We start from the raw sequence: 13,694 nt of genomic DNA, 5'->3' as shown, positions 1-13,694 counted from the left end.
CATAAACAAACTCCAGTTAGTTCAAAATGCAGCAGCTCGAGTGTTAACTAGAACTAGAACATTTGATCATATTACTCCTGTTCTATCATCTCTACACTGGCTGCCAGTTAAATTCCACATTGATTACAAAATACTTTTACTAACCTATAAAGCGCTACATGGTCTGTACCACAGTATCTGAGCGAGCTTATTAATCACTACAACCCAGCGCGTCCACTTCGTTCGCAAGATGCAGGGTTACTTATAGTTCCTAGAATTAAAAAGATCACGGCTGGTGGAAGAGCATTTTTTTACAAAGCTCCACAACTTTGGAATAATCTTCCTGCCTCTGTTCGGGACTCGGACACGTCTCAATGTTTAAGTCTAGACTGAAAACATATTTATTTACTCAGGCTTTTGATTAGTCTTTTCAAACTAGGGGTGTGTGGCTCCGGTCCTGGGACTCGGGGGTCTGGGCAGCCTGGTGCTCGCATGTTGCATGTTGGCTTCAGGCTGCATCTGGCTTCTCACCTTTAGGACTCCGGTCCACCCTGAATATAGACAAAGGCGCAGAGCTTGGGGGGTCTTCTTGGTCATAGAAACTTGTGGTGATCAGGGATGTTGGGTTGCTGTCGTTCTGCCTGTCTTGTCCGATCACTCAGGTTTGATGACGGTGGGGGAGGTGGGCGCTGATGTCCTGCTCGCTCTCCCTTTTAGTTCTGCTGTAATAATTAGTGGGGGGAGTCTAAAACTGCTCTCTGTAAAACTGACATTTTACTCTTGTTGTTTTACCCCGAGGTTGAATCCTGCAAGTCGAGACTGCCAACAGTGCTGCTCCTGCTAGATGTGACGGACACCTCACTACCATCACTACCACACAGTTTCTGCGTGTTTATCAGAATCAGAATCAGAATCAGATTTACTGGCCAGGTATGTGGATACACACAAGGAATTTGTTTCCGGCTGATGGTATCTCTCTAGTAATGGTACGATACAGTGTACAAGCAACGTATACATTAAACATTAAACACAAAATCACAAAATTATACAAACTATAAGATTATATACACACATTATACGGGGTGATTATACGGTTTGCTTCAGTTCCCTTGTGCTTGTGCTCATTTAAATTGCAACACTTCAGCATTTTAGATTCAGTCAGCAACCAAACACACACAAATAAACAGCCTAGATGAGATAAGATGACTCTTACTCCTCTGCAGGGTGTTAGCGAGTTCTGTCTGGTTCATGATCTTCAGAATGTTCAGTGTGATCTTCAGCGCCCCCTCTCTGAAACTCCTCAGATCTTCCTCATCCTTTACCTCCTGCTCAGGGTGTGCTGGGTAATCGTCATTCAGGAGCTTTTTGAACTTGTTTAGCTCATTCTTTAACATGTTGATGACTTTAAGCTCCAGTTCCTGTTGAGGAATTTAGAGGAACGGATTATCACAAAAAGCACCATGAGATAATAAAGAAAGATAAGTGAGTGATGCGACCAAAGAAGGAGTGATACAAAATGTAGTTTTAAAAGTTGGCAAGTAGGAAAAAGTGTAACTAAAAATGTTATTGAATATTCTCTCTGTTATTGAATATTGTGGCTAAAAATGCTTCACAATGTTTTAATTGGAGACCTTTAATACACACCGAATGCTCCTACTATGAAGACACATTGTTGTACGGTTTGCAGAAGGTGGCTTGGCATTGTCTCCAGGACTGATCAGACCACAGCTCATGTTTCCTCAATGCTTCAGATGAGTTTGAGCACTGAGAACTCTGCGGCGTTTCTGAATGTTGTTGATATTCGGCTTCTGCTTTGTGTACTGGAGTGTGTACATGAGTTAGTAGATGCAGCGATGAACCGTGTTCACTGACGACGGTTTTCTGAAGGATTCCATTCTTCAGATGTTATGGATTGTAGATGGTAAAATCCCAATTTACCCGGTTACTTGTGAGGTTTGAGTCTGACCCTTTTATAAACATACTGATTTTTTTTTTTATGGATATTTCCCAAACTGTCCCAGCTTTTTTTTTTATTGGGTTTCTAGTTCATTCTTGTTCTAGTACATTATAGAGAAATCTTTGTGATAATTGCTTTGTGTATCGAGTACTTAATCATTATTTTAATGACTTCACCTGCCTGAACCAGTTTTTACCAATAAAATGTAAAAGGTTGTTTAATACCCCTGATGATTTCCAATAACCCCATGTGGGGAACATCAGAAAGAAGCAAAACATCATCTAAAGAGGGTCCAAAATGTGAAAACAACATACGATCCCTCACACATACAAACCTTAAATATGGATTCCAGCTGATCTCTGTACATAACATTTAATTTCTTCTTTTGTGGACTGTAAATAAAGACAAATGAGACAATATTAAACACCAGCATGTTCCATCATCCAGTTACTGAAACATTTCCTAGCTGATTAATGTAGTTCTATGAATGAATTGATTAGTTAAGTGACTTGAATGAAATAGGGACTGAAAGTAAAACTCTAGAACATGAGATTATACTGACCTCAGTTCAGTTGCTTTATCTTTAAATTCATATTTAGTTTCCATTGACCAGTCGCTCTTCATGGAGACACAGCTGGGTTTGGGTAAATCTGGTCTCGTACCCTCCATCACGCTGGGGTACAGGTACAATCAAACATAAAAGAACTACAATAAAACTTAGGGGAGCAGCAGGCGGCAATTTTTTATTTATTTAATGTGTGTATGCATACCACAGTGAGCACAACACTGTATGACCGAAAGTATTTGGACGCCTGACCATGACCATTTTAAAAACAAACCTTGTATGATTCTCAGCTAGAACAACAGCCGCTCTTCTGAGAAGCTTCTCACTTCATCAGACTCTTCACTTACTTTTATTCAGACAATAAAAAAAATCAACATTGAACATCTCACCATCAAGTACAGACTTATAACGTTCACATATTACAGTTTAATATTCACATAATGTTAATATACTCACTCTGATTTTCCCCAGAACAATTTTATAATCCACTCTATACTAAAGATCCCGGGTATACTAGTTAAACTGGTTAAAGAAGCGCGAGTCGTCTGTGAAATGTGGGTGAAGGTGTGTAGGATGAGGTTTGATTTCATGAATGAACATGTATAGTGAGGCGGAGGTGGGGTCCCAAAAAAGATTTTAAAAAAACATTCAATTTGGTTTTATACTGGAGACCAGTTTACACACACACACCATTTAAGATCCAAATATACAGACAAATATACTGAGTCCTTACTACTGAAGCTGCTGACTTCTCTGTGACCATATGATGGAACAAGGTTCTCCTACCAAGGTTGAGCCAAAACATACAAACCAAACCCCCCAAAATGTGCAACTATATTCCAGAGCACAGAGTCTGCTATGTGATGATGTTCATTAATGTTTTATTATTGGCTGAAAAATGTAATTATTGTGGTTTTACTGTCATGTTACTGCTTATGTCTTATTAGATTACACTTGCAGTCAGCTATTACTGTGGTTAATTACATGTTGTTTCCTCTGTAGTTAGAAAGCATTCAGATGCAAAAGAATTTGAAGGAGGTAGGTGGAATAGAACTTTTATTTTGAAACACGGTTCTGAAGGACAGCTTCACATCTGAGTAGAACTTCCCCGAGGTGGGTGTGAGGGTTTGGTTTTTGTTTGTTAAAAATGTCTTTATACTCTGTGTGTGTGTGTGTGTGTGTGTGTGTGTGTGTGTGTGTGTGTGTGTGTGTGTGTGTGTGTTAGTTAGTGTGTGTTAATGTTAATAGTGTATCTCTGGTTTACATTCATGTTTTAATTGCAGTGAAGTTCTGCAGATGAGTCCTGTGTGATCAGACAGTGGAGGAACATTGGAGGAACGCTGGATTAACAGGGTTCTTTAATAAACTGATGGACCACATGACCACAGTAGAGATGGACCATCAGATCAAACAAGAAGCTCAATCAGATAATGGAGGAAGTGATGCGGAGGAACCAGATCTTTTAATTCCCAGTGAGTTCATGATGGTTTAAGACCTGAGGGCTTCACCAGGAAAGTTATCATCAGAAGTCGTTATCCAGTCAGTTCAGATCTTTTTATTTCTGGTGTTACAGGCGAATCCAAGAAGTTCAGAGAAGAATCCAGCACCTGCTTCCACTGTGGAAAGACGTTCTCACGGATCTCCACTCTGAGAATCCACATGAGGACCCACACTGGAGAAACTCTACCGCGCTGCCTGTGTGGGAAAACCTTCACCTACTCCTCGACCCTGATCAGACACCAGAGAGGCCGCTGCCCACTGATCCCCGACCCCCGGGACGTCCCGAAAGAGCAGGGAGCACCACCTAAAACGCTCCAGTGTTCCTTCTGTGGGAAGCAGTTTTCCTCGATGGCTCACGTCACCATCCACGAGCGCCTCCACACGGGGAGCAGACCCTTCTCCTGCTCCAAATGCAACCAGTCCTTCAACCGCCTGGACCGGCTGAAGGAGCACCAGCGCGTTCACACCGGAGAGAAACCCTACGAGTGCAGCCACTGCGGGAAACGCTTCTCTCAGTCCGGAGGCCTCAAAAACCACCAGAGGACCCACACGGGAGAACGACCGTACCACTGCACGGCGTGCGGGAAGCGCTTCACCCAGTCCACCAAACTGAAGCTACACCTGCGCGTTCATACCGGAGAGAGACCGTACGTCTGCTCCGAGTGCGACAAGACCTTCTCACGCATCGAGCACCTGAGGGCCCACTGGAACGTCCACAGCACCGAGGAACGTCCATGCTGTGTGGAGTGTGGGAGAGCGTTCTCGTCGTACGCTCAGCTGATGAGGCACCGGACTGAACACACCGGAGAGTAATTACCAGGCTAGTGGTGTGGGTGTCGTACAGCTCCAGGGTTCTGGGTTCAATCTTAGCTATATTTTACTGTCTGTTCTCCGATTGTCTGTGTGAGTTCCACCCTGTTTTGCTGTGCAAGATAGAAGGTCCTGCTTTTTTGGTCCATGTTAATAGAAACTCATAACTTGTAAAGTCATAACTTGTAAAGGTGACGTCCTTAAAAACATTTTTAAATGCAGATCAAGGGAAGAACATTGCTATTTAGGGGCCACAAGAGACCCTCATACAGCTTTCGGTAATAAAGGACTTTGATTACATGCTTAAATTGTGGATTTAACAATATTTCTTTAATAATATTAAATATGATTTCATAAGTAGGTGTTGCTGTCAGAGTTAACCTTATTTATCATGTGCACAACAGTAAAATTAAAATACTTATTTGCGTGTTGTTTCCTTACGACGTTACATAAACTGATTCTCTGTGATTCATAATGTTGTATTTATGTTCTTTATCGTCGTTTATATTAATTTTAAATCGTTTTTATTCTCTCATGGTTTTTTTTTTTATTAAAACCTTTATTTTGAAACACATCTCTCTTGTATTGATGCTAACTTCACCGGTCTGTTCACCTCCCACCCGTTTTTGACAAATCCCGCCTCCTTCAATAGGATTGGTTGGCAGTCCTTTCGATCGTTTTCTGATTAAACCACCGTCCAATGGTATCTTGAGTATGAACTGTTCTCCAATCAGAGTGGAGGAGGCGGGACAATGACCATCCAATCATAAACGAGGATGACGCAAACCTTTGGAAAACGGGTGCATTCGGAAGAACCGTACATTCCGCTAATAAAACACAACAATAAGGTAAATATAGTTTTATATTGCTGATTTTTTTGTTAATACAGTTATATTAATATTGTCTTTATTTAAACCGCTTAATAAATAACAGCATATTTCAATAACTTTGTTACATATACAATAAATTCGCGAATATGTGCTACACAGCTAAAAGCTAACTAGCAGCTAAACAAAAAAACTACTAAAAACGATTAATTCATTTATTTTAATTTATTTAGTAAATCATTTAATTTATTTGATTATGCTATTTAAATGTTTTAACTATTTAACTAGCAATTCTTTAAAAATTATACATATAAACATCAATCAGCTTAATTTATTTAATAATAACCATTAAAACTCAAATATTCAGCAATAATTTATTAAGATTAACAAATACAGTTTATACAGAAATGATTGTAATACATATACATTAAAACATTAAAAAGGCATTAAATGTAATGAAGTGTAACAGAAAACCAGTCCTCCCAGTAAACATCAGACCATCCAATATTCAGTTTCTCTTTTTAAACCAAGTACCACCTTAAATTAAACCAAAATCTTCAAGTACCACCTTAAATTAAACCAAAATCCCGAAGTGCCACCTTAAATCAGACCAAAATCTACAAGTACCGCCTTCATTTAAACCAAAATCTCCAAGTACCACCTTAAATTACACCAAAATCTCCAAGTACCACCTTAAATCAGACTAAAATCTCCAAGTACCACCTTAAATTAGACCAAAATCTACAAGTACCACCTTAAATCAGACCAAAATCTACAAGTACCATCTTCATTTAAACCAAAATCTCCAAGTACCACCTTAAATCAGACCAAAATCTACAAGTACCATCTTCATTTAAACCAAAATCTCCAAGTACCACCTTAAATCAGACCAAAATCTACAAGTACCACCTTAAATCAGACCAAAATCTACAAGTACCACCTTAAATCAAACCAAAATCCCACAGTACCACTATTGCGCCACCTGAAGGACGATCTTGTGCTACAGCTGCTGGTGAATCAGTGGAGATGTTTCTCCTGAACGGATGAAGATGGTTCATGTGCTGGTTTTTTATTTCTGGTTGAGTTCAGCGTGTGGTTCCTGCTCTTGTTTTCGGGGCTGCAGGGTCGGAAGCTGAAGGTGGAAGGTGCAGCCATGAGCAGGTTGGGTTTGTTCGTCCGGGCGAGAGAGGAGGAGAAGAGCTGGATGGATGGAGGGATGGAGAAGGTGGAGATGAAGCCGTCTGCAGCTCGGAGTGGAGAGGAAGTGAGAGAGTTCTACCAGAGTCTGTTCCAGCAGGAGGATGGAGGTGGGGACGGTGAGAGGAAGGAAGGGAACAAGGAGAGGAGAGAGAGGAGGCGAGCCAGACGAGGACAGGGTGAGGGATTTTAGGAGATGGTTCCTTCCTTTAAGGAGGTGAGGAGGCATCAACTATCATCACCATGTTCTTGTTTTTTCAGTTCGAGGAGGAGGAGGCGCTGGTGCTGCTGGTGCTTCTGGTTCTCCAGGGAGTGCGGCGCCCCCTGCAGGTCCTACAGAGGGCTACAGGCTGCTGCGCTGTGCCGAACAGGGCGACGTATCGGGGGTGGAGACGCTCCTGCAGCGTGGGTGTGATATTAACTTTCGGGATGAGTTTAAATGGACGCCGCTGATGAGCGCCTGTTACTCCGGGAGAACCCGAACCGCACGAGTCCTGCTGCACAGGGGCGCGAGCTGGAGGGGGGTCACCGATCAACAGGTGAGAGACCTCGTACCCTCAACCTTCCCTAAACTTCCCTTCCCTGGGTCGTAGACGTGCTCGTTCAGTTCTGTGGGTATTTTGGGGGCGGGGCTACTTTTGGGACTCACCTGTACCTGTACCTGTGCCTGTGTAGGGGAGGGACGCTCGGGATCTGGCTCGGCTTGCTGGTCATCAGGAAATTGTAGCGCAGCTGGAGCATTGTGACATCAAACACCCGTCACGCCCCTCACACACACCTGCCGACACACCGCACCACAGGTGAGTCCGAGCGCCGTCTCTAATCCGCGTGGTGTTCAGGTGCCACCATGACTGGAAGTAAACGTGTGTGTTGTGTACCCGCAGCCCCGCCGCGCCCTCCCAGTGGTGTGAGGTGTGTAAGGTAAGTTACAGCGGCGCCACGCCCACCCACCACTCCTCCACCCTGCACCAGTTCTGTCTGAAGCGCCCGCCCTCCACCCCTCACTACTGCCTGGCGCCGTCCAGCGCCTCCTACCGGATGATGCTGCGCCTCGGGTGGGACCCCCGCTCCGGCCTGGGGCCCGGACACGCAGGCAGACTCGACCCCGTCGGGACCGTCCTCAGGTCGGACAAGTCCGGCCTCGGGTTCGGGGACAGGCCCAGGTCGAAGGTGACGCACTTCGGGGCCAAAGACGTGCAGGCGGTCAAGAGGGCGCCCAAGAGACGGGGGGACAGGACGGAGAGAGAGGCGACCGTCAGCACCAAGCAGAGGAGGAGGAAGGAGGAGCAGGAGAAGCAGTGGGAGAGGGACTATCGCTCCTCGTTCAACTTCGACTTCTAAGCTTTGATCTTTGGGACTGTTGGCATTGATGCATCAGATCTCCATCCTGGTTACTGTAAGGGCGTGTCTGGTGCCACCTGAAAACTCTGGATGTGAGCTAGAAGTATGACCCGGGCGGTGTCCTACATCATGTTTAGAGTTGAGGAAGAACCCTGAGAGTCTATAAGGGATTCCGACCTCCAGGTCCTCCAAGTGCCATTAATGATGGTTTTACTTTGACCCGGATGTTTCTGGAAGGTTCTGGTGATGGTTCCGTCTGCTACCCTGGTGTCACCAGCCACATGACTGGAGATTCAGTGTTGAATCAGAGTGATTCTTGAAGGTTTAGAAGTGTGATGTCATAATCTGTCTTAAAACAGCGTAACCTTGTACGTGCTGCTGTCACACTGACGTGTATTTGCACAATAAAATCAGTTTAAAAGTTAAAATGGTGTCTCTGTTTTTGTGTTTCCCTGTGAAAAATACTAAGCAGTTTAGTCTGAAGTTTGGCGCGAGCGACTGCAGCTGATCTGTAGTGTAGAAGCTAATGCTAACACACTGTGTCTCTGTAACGGTGTCTAAAGGTCGTGGTGCTCAATCCCTCGCTCCCACAGGAACCCATTAGCATCTGCTTAACACCAGCACTGCTGACCTTTCAGTCTGGGTGTGTGTGTGTGGTGTGTGGAGGAACTCTAGTTTCAGCAAGTAGTTCAGGACCTCCCGTACACGACAGATCTTCTCACGTATTATCCATCGTATCACAATTCCAGTGGAGCAGAAGTTTACATACATCAAGGTCTACGCATTAAGTAGCTTGGGATGTTCCAGAAATCACTATCACGGCTTTAGAAGCTTCTGATTGGCTAATGGACATCGTTTGTACTATGAGCCTCTTTGCTTGACATCAAAAGAAACTGTGGACCTCCACAATCCGGTTCCATCCTTGGGAACCACACGGCCATCGTACAGTTCAGAAAGGAGACGCCTTCTTCCTCCTAGAGATGGAACATAGTTTGGTGAGACATCAAACAAGCTTGTGATGCTGGAGGCAGCTGGTACAAGTATCTGTATCAACGATAAATCAGGTACCAAATCGATATGACCTGAAAGAACCTCAGCAAGTAAGAAGCCACAGCTCCAAAACCACCAGTTTAAGATCCTACACTATATTAACCATGAAGCATGGCGGTGGCAGCATCATGTTGTGGAGGTGCCAGGTTGGTGACTGGTGCTCTACACAAAATAGGTCATGTTATGAGGAAGGAAAATTATGATATGAAGTTAGGATATTGAAGCAACATCTCAAGACATTAGCCAAGGAGTTAAAGGTCTTGGGTGCAAATGGGTCTTCCAAGGTTGTGGCATTATGGCTTAAGGACAACTTGTGAAGTGAAGGTCATGGTGTGGCCATCACAAAGCCCTGGGCAGAACTGAAAGCAAGTGAGGAGGCCACAAATCTGACTCAGGTACACCAGTTTTGTCAGGATATTGTGAGAAGCTTGTGGAAGTTTGAGGACCTGAAACATCTGACCTTATAATACTACCAAATATTAAACCACGTGAATGTAAACGTCTGAGACCCTGAAATCATCGAGTCTGGTTTTATTCTGACATGCCACATTATAGATTAAAATATGAGCTGAGAGAGGGAATGTGGACCAGGATTAAATATCAGGAATCATGAAGAATAACCACTCTGTTGGTGTCCTGCTGCACAATAAGTGATTTTCACCCCGATTTTCCGCTGACTGAATCATTTTGGGTGTGGTGGTGGGGGTGGTATTAGAGGGGTATTAAGGGTTAGGGACTGGCTGCGTGGGGGTACCCGAGTTCCCCCTTGAATAGTGTCTGGACTCGACCATTATGAGCGGTTGTGTAGTGTCATCTTTCAGCCATTGAGCTTCTGATCTTCTCCAGCTCGATGAAGCGATGCTCTACATGCTGTAATTACAGCCTAACGAGTATAAACAGCCAACGAGGGCACAGTGTGGGCGTGTACAACTCAATTAAAAGTAGGAGGACGTCACTGGGTGCACATTGATGTATGTTTGTAGGAGGAACCAGAAGAACCTTTGAGGAACCCTTTTGTAAATACATTACCAGCGGAGAGGAATTATGGGTAATGTAGTCCATAATGTTTGACTACGATTGAGGAGGGATGGGTGTGCACTTCCCCCTTATTAAAATTAATAATGAGGCGTGGTCATTTTTGAGAAACAGGATTAGCATGCTAAGTGTTAGCACACCATCGGTACTCGTAGTTGGTACAATGGATGTGAGCGCACCGGTCGGAGTGGGTGCGATGTTGGGAGCGTATCAGTGGTGTGTTGTTGATTAAATTATGGAATTATAGAAACGCACTCATCGGCGGCGGCGGCAGCTGGGCTTCAACGTACGGCCGCGCGGGATGCAACGGCTCCTTCAGAAGTGAAGAGACCATCAAAGCTAGCCTGCCCCCTTAAAGACCAGAATGTGCGGCGAATGGAAAAGAAACCAGACGGGGTTAAAGGCGCCGGCGTGGCAGGAGGTACTCGCACAAACGCTAGCACATGCTAATGCTGCTCATGGACCGAGAAATATGAAAAAAAGAGAAAAGAAGAAGAAGAAATGGCAGGTCATTGTGGACCGAGGGAACACCCTGCTGGAGCTCCATTCTTCATCTCATCAAAGATGGCCGCCCGGCATAGCCAGATGTACGCGAGGTGGGTGCTACGCTCTCAAAGAGCGCCGAACACCAACTCTTGCTTTAGAATTCAGATGTTTTCTTTTCTTTCTGGTGGCTCTTTTTACTCGCCGCTCCCTGTGGAGGGGACGGCGGGACGAGGGTGTGGTTCAGGGAACCATCCAAACAACTGCTGAGATCAAACAGTCACGTGTAACGTGTCAAAAAGTGCAGCTGGTTCATCACCGAACCCTGAGGAACGTTCGGCCGAGTCCTGCTCAGAACTTTTCATTCATCTCGGCAAGTTTCGATCCCAGCAGGAGGTAAATCCCATAATGCACTGCAACTAATCCCATTAGATCACTTACACACATCTACACCGCACACTCACACACACTAACAGCAGGATGAATGACAAAAAACCCAGAAGATTTGAGATATACGACCCCAAAACCAAGAGCTGGGATTCCAAGAGGCCATTTATTTCATGTGCAAAATAAGACTGTTCAGGAACATTCTACAGGTGATGCTGTCATGGTTGGAAAAGTGTTTATGAGCAAGGATGTGGTGAGACTTACAGTTCTCTCTAAGAATGTCACCATCTACAGTCCATAATATTATTATAAGATGGAAAGAATATGGAGGAGTCACTTGTGTGTAAAAGACTGGCCCTAAAACCAGCATTGAATGGCGTGACCTTCAAACCCTCAAATGGCTGTTTGCTGACCTGCTTGCAGTCCAGACCTCAGTGGGGTTGAGGGTCAGGGCAGTGAGTGCACATCGATCCTGGAACAGGAAGTGGCCTTCCCCAAAGTTTTAAACATGTTATGTAAAAGTGAAGGGAACCCTTAATCATCACAGCATTTAGCAGACACTTTTATCCAAAGTGACTTACAGTACCGCAACAGTATACTGTCTTAGTTTTGAGAGTTGAGGGTTAAGGGTTAGGTGTGGGTGGGGCTTGAACCAGCAACCTTTCGATTACTAGTGCAAGTCAATGACACTTCAGGGATCAATCGGTCCCGTTAGGAAGCATCAGCGACCACTTTGGTGCAAATCAATGTGACGAAGTAACAGCAAGACAACCATCAAAAAGGGAATGGGTATGCAGGTGGTGACCACAGGTAATTACTCTCTCCGTATCCTTCCTGACTGATTCTCCTCTAGTTTGGCGTTTGGCTGGTGTCCCTGTAACTACTGGTGACAACAATCCTGGTGAGTATTTAATAGATTTGGAAACACCTGAAGTACCTGAAGACACGATGACACAGTAGGTCTACTATCAACACTTGTTTGTTTACGTTCCTCATAATAGTCACGTTGTTGCCACGCCCCCAAGTGTTTGCAGCCTCGCTGCTGGAGTTCAGCTTCTAACCAGTGGAGCTGAAGTTCCACCTGATGACAGATGTAGCAGAATGCTAAGACGTCCGGGTGCAGCAGCAAGCCTTACCCAGTTTGGGGTGACCTTACACACACACACACACACACACATATAAACACACACACACACACACACACACACACACGTCTGGTAGTCTTCACCTTCCCTCTCCCCCGGGGCCGAAGAGACCGAGAGCTGAATTAATGCCTGATTCATGAGTGTGTGTGTGTGTGTGTGTGTGTGTGTGTGTGTGTTCCCTGTGGATGGCTGAAAGGTCATGTTCATTGTCTTAGTAAGTGCTTAAGAACGCCCCCTGCTGGCTCATTAATTATTTCTCTGCATTTTGTCATTTGGGACTTTGAGACCTCCACACACACACACACACACACACACACACACACTTCATTTTCACTTACTGATTTATCCTGATTAGGGTCGCAGTGGATCCAAAGCCTGCCTGGAAACACAAGCCGTTACTCATTTACTTAATTATCACAGTCATACACTGGAGCACAAACCTGGACCCCTGAGCAGTAAACATGTATTTTGGTTTGATGAGGCATATAGTTATGTTTGGATGAAGCCAGGGTTAGGGTTAGGGTTAGGGTTAGGTTTAGGGTTAGGTTTAGGTAACCAGACCCTCTGGTGCAAACCTTCACTCCTGACGATGTTCCACGATGATCAACCCCATACACACTGCTAAACTTATTCAAGGGTAGATCTTTACCTCCTTTATCTATTCAAGAACTGACGAAAAGGATTCTGGTTGTACTACTTCATATCAGCTTCTTTATAGTAAGACCAAAGGTATATGGCCACCCAGCCATAAGCTTGTTGGACAATCTACGTATTTTAAAGCCACAAGCCTCCACTCTTCTGGAAGGGTTTTCTACAAGATTTTAAAGTGTGTGTTTAAGGTGTGTAATTAGGTTCTTCATCCAAACCAAATGTTCCTCTCTTTTTATTGACTGCATCCACCTTTTAGCACAAACTGTGACTGAAACACATGAACTCAATCGTTAGAAAAAGTGTCCACATACTTTTGGCCAATGTGTGAGACTCGGGAAGGTCAATGATGATGTGTATACTAAATGATTCCCAGTAGCAGCAGGTCATAAATATTTATTAACATCTCACACTTGCGTTTCTCTCTCTGTACCCATCCCACCACCACCACCACCACCACCACCACCACCAGTGTGTCTCAGGGTCTCTCAGCCTGTAGGTGCTGGATCTTCATCTACTCACACATCAGTCCATCCACAGACAGGAGAGGGCTGATTACAGGAGGAACCCTCACCCGGACGCTCTCCCTGAGGTAGGTGGTGCTGCTGGACACCGATTGGATTGATGGGCAGTTCAGCGTTTTCACATTAACGTAACCATGGATTCTAATATCTGCAGGACTTGATTGTTGTACAAAACAATTTTATTTGTTTATAATAAACCGAGAGACTTAAGTATGTGGACGCAGTTGGCTTTAAATGCAACAAAGG

The 13,694-nt window shown here is 44.5% G+C and overlaps 2 protein-coding genes across 2 annotated transcripts; both read left to right on the top strand.

Annotated features, from left to right (window-relative positions):
* Window positions 1-3,600: 3,600 nt before the first annotated feature.
* LOC134329296 (zinc finger protein 239-like) lies at window positions 3,601-5,339 on the top strand. Its single transcript, XM_063010508.1, has 3 exons — window positions 3,601-3,614; window positions 3,785-3,973; window positions 4,075-5,339. Exons 2-3 carry the CDS (start codon window positions 3,871-3,873, stop codon window positions 4,812-4,814), a joined length of 843 nt encoding a protein of 280 aa, XP_062866578.1. The 5' UTR covers window positions 3,601-3,614; window positions 3,785-3,870; the 3' UTR covers window positions 4,815-5,339.
* Window positions 5,340-5,596: 257 nt separating this feature from the next.
* Window positions 5,597-8,604, top strand: gpank1 (G patch domain and ankyrin repeats 1). Its single transcript, XM_063010425.1, has 5 exons — window positions 5,597-5,659; window positions 6,762-7,014; window positions 7,097-7,374; window positions 7,511-7,635; window positions 7,720-8,604. The coding sequence occupies exons 2-5, from the start codon at window positions 6,792-6,794 to the stop codon at window positions 8,174-8,176; spliced, it is 1,083 nt and encodes a 360-aa protein (XP_062866495.1). The 5' UTR covers window positions 5,597-5,659; window positions 6,762-6,791; the 3' UTR covers window positions 8,177-8,604.
* The last annotated feature ends 5,090 nt before the right edge of the window (window positions 8,605-13,694 follow it).

This window comes from Trichomycterus rosablanca, chromosome 15 (assembly GCF_030014385.1).
Source record: "Trichomycterus rosablanca isolate fTriRos1 chromosome 15, fTriRos1.hap1, whole genome shotgun sequence".
Classification (NCBI taxonomy): Eukaryota; Metazoa; Chordata; class Actinopteri; order Siluriformes; family Trichomycteridae; genus Trichomycterus; species Trichomycterus rosablanca.
This window is presented reverse-complemented; position numbering and strand designations above follow the sequence as displayed.